Source organism: Chanos chanos, chromosome 10 (genome assembly GCF_902362185.1).
Source record: "Chanos chanos chromosome 10, fChaCha1.1, whole genome shotgun sequence".
Classification (NCBI taxonomy): Eukaryota; Metazoa; Chordata; class Actinopteri; order Gonorynchiformes; family Chanidae; genus Chanos; species Chanos chanos.
Window position 1 is genome coordinate 37171540 of NC_044504.1, and position 14046 is coordinate 37185585.

Genomic DNA, 14046 nt, shown 5'->3' on the forward strand with positions numbered 1-14046 from the left:
TTTTATGGTCACAAGACTCATGTTTCTACCAACTCATATCATGTACTGTATAAACCACAGGTTTTTTTTTTTCTCTTGTGTTCCAGATTCTAATTCAGATCAAAAGTGAGTGTTTACACAGCAGGACTGAGCAATGTGTACTTGCACTGCCGCAGGAGTCTAAATCCCACTAACGGATTCTGCGGTGGGAGTAAAGGGTTAACTCCCTGGAGCGGCTGCACCTCCGTCTCCCTCCTACCTCAGGGAAACTTGATCTGCTGTGTGTACATTCTTCTCCTCGCCCCCATTATGGCAGCACGGCTAGCTTGGAGCTTGGCCGAGTTCAAGGCTGGAAAGCCTTTTCTCAGGCTGAGACTGACAGATCTGAGCATGAAGAGGTGGACGGCGAGCGACCCCGCCGCATCCGTCGCCGTCCAGGTCGGTCATGCCAAGCTGAGGACACCAGATGAGCTGTCTGTGGTTACCACCTGGAAGATGTTATTCAGGCTCATCTTTCAAGGCTACTACAACCGCATGCATGAAATGCAGGTACTTATGATGGAGAATTAGTCATTAGTAACTGAGTTTATTTTGGTTTGGATTTGGTTTCTGTTTTTTTTGTTTTGTTTTTTTGTTGTTGTTTTTTTTTTTTGCTTTTGTGCTTTTCAGTGGAGGAGAATAGCAGTGCCTACTAAGCAAGGTGGAAGTCGTTTAGAAAAGTGTTTCTTTATGCAAGTGTTGCATAAAATCTGTTTCCATTTGTCCCTTTGCACTGATTTGCCCTGTGCACCTTCACGCTCAAAGAATTCAAAGAAAAAAAAAACAAACATTAAAGTGGACACTAAACTTGATTTAAAAGCATGACAGTGGTGCTACATGGTAGCTGAAGAGGTAAGTTTATGTGAGAAATGACATATCCTTGTCATTATGTTAATCCTGAAGAACTGTCCCTCTCAATTTAAATTTAGAGATAGCTCACAGGGGAGTGATTCATTTTCCATCAGCTTGGACCAATCAGAAATGCTCTATTTGTCACAAACTGAGAGAGACTGGTTGTGAGTGCAGGTAAATGTTTAATCATAATCCAAATCATAGTCAATATACAGGCGAGGTCTAGTACACAATGCACTTACTGATAGGGGCAAGAGAAGATACATTGGACAACTAACAGAGGGAACAGGGATAACAGAGGGAACACAGAATGAAGGAACAAGGCTGTAAGAGAACATTTGAAGGCTCCTTTTGGAATGTGCTCAGTTTCTAAAAACACAGACCTCAGGTATGTTCAATATTTCCAATCTTTATTACATGCCAGCATGGCTGAGTACAACTTATAGAGTAAACAAGAGTCACACACACAGAAGAGAGTGACTTCCCTTTTTATATCTTTAGAAAGCAACTCTTGGAAGTCGGTCATACATCTTGGAATACCCCGTTGGGCTGTAATTTGCAATCACAGTACTCCAAGGGGGTACTCCCAGTACGTGGTTTAGCGACTAACCTGGCTAAGTTAACTCAGAGTAAGTAGTAAACCTCCAAATAGAGGAGCCCTATGGCTTCATTCTCCCAGCAAAACAAAGCCACATGGCTCTTCTACTAGGAGGTTTACTACTTACTCTGAGTTAACTTAGCCGGGTTAGTCACGAAACTACGCACTTGGAACACCCCCCTGGTCTTTATTTATTTATTTTTCATTATCCTAAAACACTGAAGGCATTGTTGTGTGAACACACACTTGTGTGCAGGCAGAAATCTCATTTTCCTGATCTGGTAATGCAGTAGATTACATGCTATGAAGAAACCTCAAACCTCTGACAGCTGGGGCACTTTCTCTTTTCTCTCACTGTTACAGCTGCATGACAGACAGCTCTACGGTCCGATATACAGGACAGAGGTCGGCAACATGAAGCACATTTCGCTAAGCAGTGTCGAATTGGTTGAGGAGCTACTCCGGAAGGATGAGAAGTTCCCCAGCAGGGGGGACATGTCCCTGTGGACCGACTACCGGGATCTGAAAGGCCTCAGTTACGGGCCCTTCACTGAGTAAGACCTCTCGTGTCCTCTAGTGCCTTTAAAGTCTGCCTTGGTGTGTTGCTTCAATATCCATCACCGCAAAGAGATTACCCAGAACCTCTTTTGTCTTGTCTGCACACCAGTGCATTTGACTAAATGAATTAGTTAGCAGTTAAGTTAGGTATGCCAGGGATAGAATGAAATAACAGTGTGAGGGTATCATGGTTCTTGCAGGAACGAGGGTGAGATCTGTATCAGCATATTGCTAACTGCAAAATTTCATACTCTACAAGACCACAGAAGTACAATCCATGACTTTTAGAAAACATTGTGTGCCGTGTTTTACAAGAATTCTGCCACCTATATCAGTAGCTTCTTATGGCTGCTTAGAAGCAACATTCAATCATGCGCATGAAAACAAAGAGAAAAAAAAAAACAACACCAAAAAAACCCCCCCCAAAAACAAAAACGTTTGGTTATGTTATGTTTGTATGAAATACATAATTGTTTTATGGTGAAGTCATGTACCGGTTGCTGCTCTAAACCTGAAGTTAAGAAACAAAATCTGAAAACTGTCTTTTTTATGTCTGTTAGGGAAGGGGAAAAATGGTACAATCTAAGAGCCGTGCTCAACAAACGTATGCTTCACCCCAAAGACTCTGTGAAATATGATCAGGTGATCAGTCAGATTGTGGCAGACTTCATCAAGAGGATGCATAATCTTCGCAGGAGCAGCCCGACAGGAGACCTTGTGACCAATCTGTCTAACGAGCTTTACCTCTTCGCCCTGGAAGGTTATACAGCCTCTGCATCAACGTATTCAAGCATGTGATACAAAAAAAAAAAAATAATCAGAACATCCAGAATTTATTCTGGAACAAACCGTCGACAACGTTTTAAGATCTCTCAGTCAACCTGTGTTCGTCTTTTTTTTTTTTTTCCCTCTCAGACAACTGTTATATGTTTCACTTCTGTTAAACAAGTTAAAAAGTAATCAATCTTTGTTTTTAAAAGGCAACATTTAAAAGGCAGTGTTTATCATTATTCTCCCTACTTCTCCTTTCTTTCAGGGATCTCTTCTATTCTGTTTGAGCGTCGGATTGGCTGTCTGGAGAACGAGATTCCTGCTGAGACCCAGGAGTTCATTGACTCTATTGCCCTCATGTTCAGCTATAGCATGATGGTGGTCCTGTTCCCAAAATGGGCACGTAACATCCTGCCCTTTTGGGGCCACTACGTTGCCGGCTGGGACGGAATATTCAAATTTGGTCAGTGCATACATTTTCCGTCTAAGAACAATTAAAATTCATCGTTCATCTGTGCTCGGCATCAAGCTTCACGGTGGATAGATGAAAAAAAAAATCCCATTTACGGCAAGACATTCTGTTGTTGTTGTAATTCCATTGAGAAAAGTACTGTAAAGTTAGCAAAACTGTTTTTTTTTTTTTTGTTTGTTTTTTTTTTTGTTTTTTTTGAGATTGCTTGGAGGTATAATTACTGCGGGGCAACCCGTGGCCTAGAGGTTAGGGAATCGGGCTTGTAACCGAAGGGTTGCCAGTTCGATTCTCAGGACCCCCAGGGAACAACCATGGCTGAGGTGCCCTTGAGTAAGGCACCTAACCCCCAACTGCTCCCCGGGCACAGGTGTGCTGCCGCCCGCTGCTCCAGTGCCTGGTGTCCACTGCTCCACTGCTCACTGCTCGCAGAGGATAAATTCACTGCTCACTGTTCTATTCTATTCTAGTCTAATGTGAAACACTTGTATCATAATGACTGGGTAATCTGTGTATCGTAATCCTGTATACAGCTGGGAAGTTGATTGACATAAAGGTGGAGGAACTTCAGAACCAAGTGGACTCGGGCCGGGAGGTGGAGGGAGCATACTTAACGTACCTGCTTTCCAGCACCAACATGAGCGTTAAGGAGGTGTATGGGAGTCTTGCCGAGCTGTTATTGGCTGGAGTAGATACAGTGAGTGCTTCTGTGGAGCTTTGATTAAATGGAACTCTGAGTTTGAATTTTTTTTTTTTTTTTTTTTGAAGATGACTGAAATGTGTCGCCTTACTAAACATAAACATGTGCATTCTGCAAGCATACACCTGCCATGAAGGAGACAAAATTAGCCTAGAATGACTATACAGCTAAATATCTGATCCATTTATTAACCCGAGGAAGATACAATGCTAAGCTATACATTAGATGAATCGTTTTTGATGCTCACTGGTGTTTTAGTTTTCTTTAGTATCCCTGACTGAACTCAAATATGAACCCTACCTGAAAACTTAAGCAAACCTAACCTACTGCTCTCCTATGGTATAGCCTGCAGCTGAAATGAATTTAGACTCAGACCAATTGTTATACCATAAATATTCAAACTTGCTGTTTTTTTTTTTTTTGTTCTAAGACTTCCAACACAGTAATGTGGACTCTCTATCTGCTGTCACGGGACCCTGAAGCACAGGACACTCTGTATCGGGAGGTGGTTAACCTGAGCCCAGGAGACAGGATCCCTACAGCCCAGGATGTGAACCAAATGTCTTTCCTCAAGGCTGTTGTCAAGGAGACCCTGAGGTAAGATACATACTTTCAAAAATAAAACTGACATCTTGCACATTTTGTGCCTCTGTCCTAAGTATTCTCCACACAGTCTAACTTCCATCGTAGATTTTGCCTTGTTACTCACATTCAGTGAAACTCTCATGGTCAAAACAAAACTTAGTTATCTTTTTTTTTTTTGGTCTGCTCTCAGCTTTGGTTTTGCATATTTTTCTTTGAATTATGAGTGGATCGTTTGATAATCGCATTAAGTTCTGTTATCTTTGTTCCAAGAATGTATCCCGTAGTCCCAGTGAATGCGCGGATCATGTCAGAAAACGATGTGGTGATTGGAGGATATTTCTTCCCTAAGAAGGTACATTCCCTCTTTCAGCCGATTTCTAAACAGTAACTGAAGGATATCCTGAATGTGGCAACCAGTGGTTTAATGTCAAATGTCGTTTTCTCAACAGACAACCTTCACGCTCTGCCACTACGCAATCAGTTATGATGAGAAAACGTTTCCTGAGCCGTGGAAATTCAAACCGGAGCGATGGCTGAGGGACGGCAGAGTACGACCCAACCCGTTTGGCTCCATTCCGTTTGGGTTTGGAGTTCGAGGATGTGTGGGTCGTCGTATCGCCGAGCTGGAGATGTATATGCTGTTGGCAGCGGTAAGATAACTGAATTACAGAAATGTTCATCATCCATCCAGACCGTGCTACAAAACCAAAATAATAAAAGAACTGAAACTCAAATATTTGTAACCGTACTGATTCAAACCTTTTTTTTCTACCCAGATCATCAAACAGTTTGAGGTCAGGCCGGACCCCGGCTTAGGTGAGGTCAAGACAGTTAATCGCACTGTCCTGGTTCCAGACAGACAGGTCAGTCTGAACTTTCTGGAGAGGAAGACAGCATCTGCTCAATGACCTGTCGTGCCAGCCTTGAGAGAGAGAGGGAGGAGTACTGCCACTGTGAACTCTGTCTGAAATGGATAGGACAAGCCATGAGCCCGTGCCTCTGTGATCGTAAACTTTCCTCTGAATCAAATTTCCTCTGATTACAAATGAGAGACCTAAAAGGTTCCTAATCACAGATACCTAAAAGGTTCCTAATCACAGGCTCCACAGCAAAAGACCGTAGCAAAGACCACGATCAACATCATTAATGATGACTTGAAAGACATGCGTTTCCACTTTCTAGTGAGTTTAATTAATCTATTTAGTTTTTATGTTGGATTTTTGTTTGTTTTGCTTTTTAATTCATGTATAAGCCATACTGATGTGGACTGATGTGACAGAATGTGATCATATATATTTTTACGACAAAAATTGTACACAGCACTCATGCGCACGTGTTACACTTTGAAATAAAATGATTAAAGGAAAACAAACAACGTGCTTTCCTGATGGCTTGCAACATGAGAGGACGCAAAACACACAGACCAACAGAACACACAGACAAAACTCTCACAAACAAAAAGTCAGACTAAACGCAACTGCGCGTTTGTGCGACTTGCACTACGTAGTCTATGGATGGCGCTAACGCACAGCGCAGACTTCTAGTGAGCCTGTTTAGGAAATGACGTCACGGTTGTTATGGAACTGAACAGTCGTGTGAAAGTGAATCTTAATAACGATTAGAGCATGTGAGCTGTAATAATAGTACACCGTCCAGTGTTACACCGATAAAAAGAGTTATAACAGATTGTAATGAAACGTCAGTGTGCGGAAAATATGTTTCAATTTTATACGGTATTCTTTAACGGATAAATGCGGCTCTTCAACTTGATTGGTCTTTTAAAGTGGCTTGCAGAGAGCAAGGGTCCACGAGATCCTTACCTCACTCTGTTCACTTGATTCGAGGGTTTTGTTACTGTTAGCAGTGTGTCAGTAATCGAACTTGGTCAGCATTCTGAAATCACCGCAATATTTCTTCGTATATCAACTGTTAAAGTACTTTTTTTACCGTAAGTATAACTACTTTTTTTATATAACTTTGAAACAGAATTTGATCTGATTCACATGAGAAATACATCATGTGTACATCGATAGCGGTACAATACGATCAGTTCTGATTTTTTTTTTTCCATTTGACACCGAATCATTTCAGTCGTTGGTACAGAACAGGAATGAGTCCTTGGGTTGTGGTTACGGGTGCGGGATTTTCAGTTTGACGAGAGCTGTCAAATATTCAGCCCGGTTACGTCCGTCAGAAATACTGGAATGATTATAGCAACAGTGGTTACAGTGGTGTTTACTTTTACTGTACGTCACCCTCTTCGTGTCTTTGAGCAGGTTTGATAAGAAGCAAGAATGAGTTCGCTTTCTCACCGGGGCAGAGAAGCCAGGATTGTCATAGTGGGTGCTGGATTCGCAGGTTTGTCTGCGGCAGAGACGTTGGTCAAAGCTGGTTTTCAAAATGTCCAGGTACTGGAGGCAATGGGAAGACTGGGAGGTAGAATTCACACCACTAGACCATTTAGTGAGAATATAATAGAGCTTGGGGCGAACTGGATCCATGGTCAGAAGGGAAACCCACTCTTCCAGCTGGCCCAGGAGCACGGCCTGCTCTCGGAGGGGGATTCGGCCAGGATCATGTGTCAGCCCCATAGCGTAACCTCCCATGATTACTTCTTTCGGGAAGACGGAACTCAGATTCCCACTGAGGACGTGGACGAAGTGTGTTGCTTTTTCCGCCAGCTCACGTCTCGCGCCTTTGAGTCCGAGCTGGAGGAGAGGCATAACGGTCTGAGCTTCGGAGGTTACCTAGACAGCGCCTTTTCCGAATCGCCCTTAGCAACGCTCAACGACGGGCCAAAGGTCTTTGAATGGTGCAAGAGGATTGAATGCACAGATGAGGCAAGCTCCAGTCTCTATGACGTGTCTGTCTCGCAACTGGGCTTCTACATTGCCCTGGAAGGCGGCTTCTTTAACTGTTTAGGCCCCGGAGGCTACCAAGCTCTGCTAGACCTTCTCTTGAAGAGTCTGCCGCCTGAGGCCGTGCTGAAGAATCAGGCGGTCGAGACCGTCCAGTGGGATCTGAAGGCGGAAGAGCAGGGACAGGAGCAGTGGTGTCCCGTGAGAGTGGTCTGTGAGAACGGCGAGAGTTACGAGGCTGATCACGTGATCGTGACCGTGTCTTTAGGGGTCCTGAAAGAGCGAGCCAGGACCATGTTCACACCAGCCTTGCCAAAATCCAAACTGTGTGCTGTTGAGAGGCTGGGCTTCGGCACTGTGGACAAGATCTACCTGCAGTTCAGTGAGCGCTTCTGGCCGGAGGACTGTGCCGGTATTCAGCTGGTGTGGAACCAGGGCCCCGAGGACAAAGACGTGTACAGTTGTGATTGTGAGGGAGAGTCTTGGAAAGACACGTGGTTTAAGAAGATCTGTGGTTTTGATACGGTCGCCCGTCACCCCACAGTCCTCTGCGGTTGGATCACGGGCAGAGAGGCCCTTTATATGGAGTCACTGAAGGACAGTGAAGTGAGAGATGTTTGTGTGAGGTACGCCCAGTCATCTGCCATGTTACAAAAATCCAAAAGTTTATTTACACTGGTAAATTGGAAATGAGAGTGGAACTTAGCAAGTGACATATTCGCGTGTTTTATGAATCACAGACAGTTGAATAGAAGGCTTATGGCAAAAATCGCCATGCAGTAACCTTATCCTCATCCTGGCTGAATGGGTAAAGGAAATAATAGGCAATGTCATAAAAACTTAGTGTGTGATTAGTGGATGAAGATGGAGTTTATGTCTTTCCCAGGCTCCTGAAGTCCTTCACGGGCTGGTCTGTTCCTGAGGTTTCCAGGGTGCTCGTCTCCAGGTGGGGTCACGACCCCTACGTGTGCGGCTCCTACACGTTTATTCCCCCCGGAGTGAACGCAGTGAGGGAACATGAGGCTTTAGCAGCTCCCCTGCCTGCTGAGTCCAGATATCCTAAGAGGAAGGTACTGATATATCCCTTAAAACCAGTGTCACCCCCCCCCCCCCCCCCCACACGTCTTATTACGCTGTGTCATTATTTCTTACTCCAGACTGGTGTTATAAAGGTCACTCTTCAACTTAAATGTGCTTGATCAGCGGTTTGAACGCGAGATCTATCTGAGAGGTATTTTAACGGTTGTGAATAGTCCTCGACTTAATTCTTAAACCCTAGCTCTGGAGCAGATTGGAGAGAGACAGTCCCACTGAATAAGGTTCAGTGTTGCATGTCCAGGAATGAAATGACCAGACAGTGGAAAATATCTTAACATATTTTCACTAGATGTGTTACACTTTTTTTTTTTTTTCCCCCCGTACCAGCGTGTGTGTGTACACACGTCGTTTTATCCCTGCACAGAATGTCCTGAGTTTGGTGCATTAACCTTGTTAGTAGAGTACATTGTTACTGATTCTGTGTTTGTCTCTGAAGCCTCTACAGGTGCTGTTTGCAGGGGAAGCCACCCATGTCAATTTCTACACCACCACTCACGGTGCCTACCTCTCAGGAGTCCGAGAAGCACAAAGACTTATCAGCCATTACACTGATAAAACAATGAACTCTTCAGAATGTACATGATGACGTGACTGTTGAAAGACCTTTTATGATATGGATCCATAAAAACACACACACACACACACACACACGCACACACACACACGCTGTGTTTCTGAAAGGATTAGCTATGTCAGTTTCAGAGAAAACTTCACCACCTTAATGCCGTTTTGAGACGTGTATGATAAAAGTCAAATCTGGATAATCAGTAACTTTGATTAGTGCAGGCAGATGATGAAAAGCCCTGTTTTTCTCCTAAAAGAGGATGCCCCCCCCCCCCCCCGAGTCATGTATTACCCATACGTTTTATTGATATATGGTCATCATATGATTGTCACTGTTCGTGGAATTTGGCACGCGTACTTTTCGCCCTGGCGTTACACGTGTGCGTGAAGATGAAGTATTGAAGTGTTTATCTGAACTCGGTAATGGACGGATCATGCTGAGGGTAAATGTTTAAAAGGCGACAGCTTTGAATGATGCAATTCAAATACAGTATTTTTCTATTTGTAGACTGAAATATTAGGCATGATTACAAGAGCAAGAATTACACAATATTCCCCAGTGTCATATGAATAATTTAATTGAACAGTTATAATGATTCTTTTATAATCACGTGGCAACACATGAATCTGATGGACTTTGATCAGAAATATGTTAGTGTGCACACATGTTAAATTTCATCATATGAAAAAAGTGAAGTAAAGGATCAGTCAGTGAATTTTTTGTGAGAGTCGCCTTCTGTGTCCGTATTGATGTGTATTGTTTCCTTTAAACATCACAAAAAAGAAAGATCTAAGAAGCAAACAAACAAACAAACAAACACAGCCTCACAGAGTGTATAGAATTGTTGTTCCTCTTTATTTTAAGACATTTTTTGGAAGGTGGAAATCTTGAGATGCTTCTGTATGATCAACAACGACAGATCAGGGATCCTAAAGTCCAGTTCTGGAGGAGAGGAGGTGATCAGTACTGGGTCCAAACCCTCCCCGTTACACCTGCTCCTCTCTCCTCCTGCAGCTTGGCAGAGCCATCGAATGTGTGTGTGTGTGTGTGTGTGTCAGGGTGTTGCGTGGAGAGAGGAGATGGGGAGCTTTAATCACAGAATACTGCAGTCTATCTTCAGTCATCTGCAGAAGGGCCACGTACGACATGATGGTGGAAAATAAATAAATGACGTCATTTATATGACAGTTCAAACGCAGAGCACACTGTGTTTTAACAAGGCAAACTGATTACCGTTTACTGTTCACTGGAGAATATATCTATATGAAACTGATCCCCAACCTGTTCTATAGTAATGTTGAGAAGACTGTCTAACAATGAACATTTAGTTTAAAGAGATTGTTTTTCTCTTTTTTTTTTCTCTCAGAAAAAGAAAAAGAAATATACCTTTGCATGTCCTTGTTTCGACTGGTAATTTCCACTAGATGGCGCTGTTTTAGTAACATTTTCACACTGTACCTGAAACACGGAAGCACTGTTGCGTGGGAGTGGTCAGTGTGGGGACAGACTGCAGGTCAGAAACAGCTCAGTATGAAGTTAAACAAGGACACAGGTCTACACCAAGTAAGAAACTGCAAATATCTACCCAACACAGTGAGCGAATCACATGATGTTTTGAACTGAATGTGACAGGGGTGTGTGATACAGTCAGTCTAATTGACTCCAAAGGTTAAAGTTTCATTCTTTTTCTTCCTCCCAGCTAAACTATGTCATAGTTATGCGATTTTGCAAGAGATGAACATAGACTTAATTCACCACCACCAGAGAACGTGAAAGGAGGCAACATCTTTTCTCACAGATACAGCCTGGTGAAGTCCGTCAGAAATACTGCAATAACCACAGCACCTGTTGTGGTTACTGTAACTCTAGGTAAACTTTTCTTGTCTTTGAGCAGGTTTGATAAGAAGCAAGAATGAGTTCGCTTTCTCACCGGGGCAGAGAAGCCAGGATTGTCATAGTGGGTGCTGGGTTCGCAGGTTTGTCTGCGGCAGAAACGTTGGTCAAAGCTGGTTTTCAAAATGTCCAGGTACTGGAGGCAATGGGAAGACTGGGAGGAAGAGCCTATACCATGAGACCATTTAGTGAGAATATAATAGAGCTTGGGGCGAACTGGATCCATGGTCAGAAGGGAAACCCACTCTTCCAGCTGGCCCAGGAGCACGGCCTGCTCTCGGAAGAGGATTCGGCCAGAAAATCAGTCTCTTCTCGTAATTACTTTTTTAAAGAGGGTGGGAAACAGCTGGCCACCGTGGATGTCGACAAAATGTGTTCTCTCTTCGACAAACTTACCGCAAAAGCGTTCGATTCTGAGCTCGAAAAGAGACACAGGCCCTTAAGCCTGGGAGACTACCTCGACAGGGCATTCGCCGAAACGCGCCTGGCAGCATCTGAAGACAGGAGGAGAATTTTCGAATGGTGTAAGAGAAATGAGTGCACAGACGAAGCCTGCTCCTCCCTTTATGAAGTGTCTGCTTCACAAATCAGCGAGTACACAGACCTAAAGGGAGAATTCTTTAACTGTTTAGGCCCCGGAGGCTACCAAGCTCTGCTAGACCTTCTCTTGAAGAGTCTGCCGCCTGAGGCCGTGCTGAAGAATCAGGCGGTCGAGACCGTCCAGTGGGATCTGAAGGCGGAAGAGCAGGGACAGGAGCAGAGGTGTCCCGTGAGAGTGGTCTGTGAGAACGGCGAGAGTTACGAGGCTGATCACGTGATCGTGACCGTGTCTTTAGGGGTCCTGAAAGAGCGAGCCAGGACCATGTTCACACCAGCCTTGCCAAAATCCAAACTGTGTGCTGTTGAGAGGCTGGGCTTCGGCACGGTGGACAAGATCTACCTGCAGTTCAGTGAGCGCTTCTGGCCGGAGGACTGTGCCGGTATTCAGCTGGTGTGGAACCAGGGCCCCGAGGACAAAGACGTGTACAGTTGTGATTGTGAGGGAGAGTCTTGGAAAGACACGTGGTTTAAGAAGATCTGTGGTTTTGATACGGTCGCCCGTCACCCCACGGTCCTCTGCGGTTGGATCACGGGCAGAGAGGCCCTTTATATGGAGTCACTGAGGGACAGTGAAGTGAGAGATGTTTGTGTGAGGTACGCACATTAAAAAAAAAAAAAAAAAAAGATGTTATTTTGCGTATAATTCTGAGGTTAGTGGAACAAAATGGTGCATGTTAAAGTGTTAGTTTCAATCCCACTTATGTTCAAAGGCTTGGCAGATGTTCAAAGTCATTTGGTAGTGTGAAAACGGAAGGAAAGTTAAAAGTCGTGCATCGAATACTTCTTTTTTTTTTTTTTTAATCATCGAAGAGCAAACCAAAATGCTTTTAACTATGACAGGTGCAAAATAACATGATAATCATTACAGTTGTTTTACAAGAACATATGTACTATTTGACTTCGTTGCTCTTGCTCTGGGAGACTGGCAGTAATGAGTAGATAATCAGGCTGCATTCATATTCACAGGCTGCTCGAGTCCTTCACTGGTTGGGCTGTTCCTGAGGTATGCCAGGTGCTGGTTTCCAGGTGGGGTCATGACCCCTTTGTGAGTGGGGCCTACTCCTTCATCCCAAAGAATGTGAACGGTGTACAGGAGCAAAAGGCGTTATCAGCACCCTTACCCCCCAGGTCGAAACACTCAACGAGAAAGGTATCGATCGCTTACTAGACTGCCAGTCTGTGTCCGCTCGACATTTACGTGGGGAACAGGTATAACGTATAATTATGTATAATGACGTGACATTGTGATATAGAATGAATGACTCTGCCCCCAAACAGAGACGAAACTTTTTATCAGAGACGGACGCTTTACTCACTGCCATACTCCGCTGGTATTTTTTGCAGTTTTGTCAGAGTCCTGTTAAAACACTGCTGTTCTGTCGGCATGCGATTTCATTTTTTTACGTTGCTGTTGACTTGTATGATTTTAGCTGTTCGGCGACATATCAGTTGAAATGTGTTTGAAGTTACTGATCAGCTGACAAGAACACATTTGCACTTGTCATAGTGAACTAATAGTTGTTACACCATTGAAGGGTACGTTAATAGTTCAGTAACTGTCAGTGTTGTTTGGCTGTCACATTAACAAGTGGAACGAAACATAAATAGCCATGGTTTGTGACACGAGGCGACGAATTCATAGTGAGTCACACGAGATAGACGATGAGATTTCCTTTTTTGGAAGAGATTCTTGTATTTCTCATTCTCTGAGGTTGTGAGTGGGCGATGGTAATAGGTCAGCGTTTGTGGTACCTGATTCCTCTGCGTCTTACTCACAGCCGCCCCCCCCCCCCCCCCCCCCCCCCCCCCACGTAAACCACACCTTTCCTCTCATTCGTTAAAGTTGTCCCAGGTGAGCAGAGTTCATTGTTTTTTGATTGATTCTGTGTTTGTCTCTGAAGCCTCTACAGGTGCTGTTTGCAGGGGAAGCCACCCATGTCAATTTCTACACCACCACCCACGGGGCCTACCTGTCAGGAGTCCGAGAAGCGCAAAGACTCATCAGCCATTACGCCCATAAAACACAGAATTCGTAGAAAGAAGGGAAGAGAAGGCGGTGCTTGTATTCCAAGAATTTACCAAGACAACTTTTTGATGATTAAGCTTCAGACACTGCGTTAACGCCTCAGGAAACTGGAACTGAACAGCACATTATGAAGCAGTACACATATGAAATTGCCATATAATTATTTACACCTAAAACATTTTTAATTTTTTTTTGTCTGTATATGTCATGCACGTGGGTTATGGGAAGGATCGCTGAATAGATGTGATGTAGTTTGAGATAGTCAGAGGGACACTAAGACTGAAAGCGGGTGACATGGTAAAAAGCCTCTTGTTTAAGTCCAGAACTATCAAAAGGTTATACTGACTAATAATGCAGCAGTCTACAACTGTGGCTCATCAGTACACAAAGAAATATGCGACTCCACCCCCTGACCCCACCCCTTCACCAATCACAGTAAGGTTGCCTGAGCTATG

The 14046-nt window shown here is 44.0% G+C and overlaps 3 protein-coding genes across 3 annotated transcripts; all 3 read left to right on the top strand.

The window, feature by feature from the left end:
* Positions 1–288: 288 nt before the first annotated feature.
* On the top strand, positions 289–5459 carry cyp27a1.1 (cytochrome P450, family 27, subfamily A, polypeptide 1.1). Its single transcript, XM_030787635.1, has 9 exons — positions 289–528; positions 1832–2022; positions 2587–2786; positions 3063–3260; positions 3800–3963; positions 4397–4563; positions 4822–4903; positions 5001–5201; positions 5328–5459. The coding sequence occupies exons 1-9, from the start codon at positions 289–291 to the stop codon at positions 5457–5459; spliced, it is 1575 nt and encodes a 524-aa protein (XP_030643495.1).
* An 825-nt stretch (positions 5460–6284) lies between these two features.
* LOC115822792 (spermine oxidase-like) lies at positions 6285–9334 on the top strand. The gene is made up of 4 exons (XM_030786711.1): positions 6285–6499; positions 6828–8035; positions 8296–8479; positions 8944–9334. Exons 2-4 carry the CDS (start codon positions 6846–6848, stop codon positions 9088–9090), a joined length of 1521 nt encoding a protein of 506 aa, XP_030642571.1. The 5' UTR covers positions 6285–6499; positions 6828–6845; the 3' UTR covers positions 9091–9334.
* A 1650-nt stretch (positions 9335–10984) lies between these two features.
* On the top strand, positions 10985–13601 carry LOC115823576 (peroxisomal N(1)-acetyl-spermine/spermidine oxidase-like). Its single transcript, XM_030787637.1, has 3 exons — positions 10985–12159; positions 12532–12715; positions 13467–13601. The coding sequence occupies exons 1-3, from the start codon at positions 10985–10987 to the stop codon at positions 13599–13601; spliced, it is 1494 nt and encodes a 497-aa protein (XP_030643497.1).
* The last annotated feature ends 445 nt before the right edge of the window (positions 13602–14046 follow it).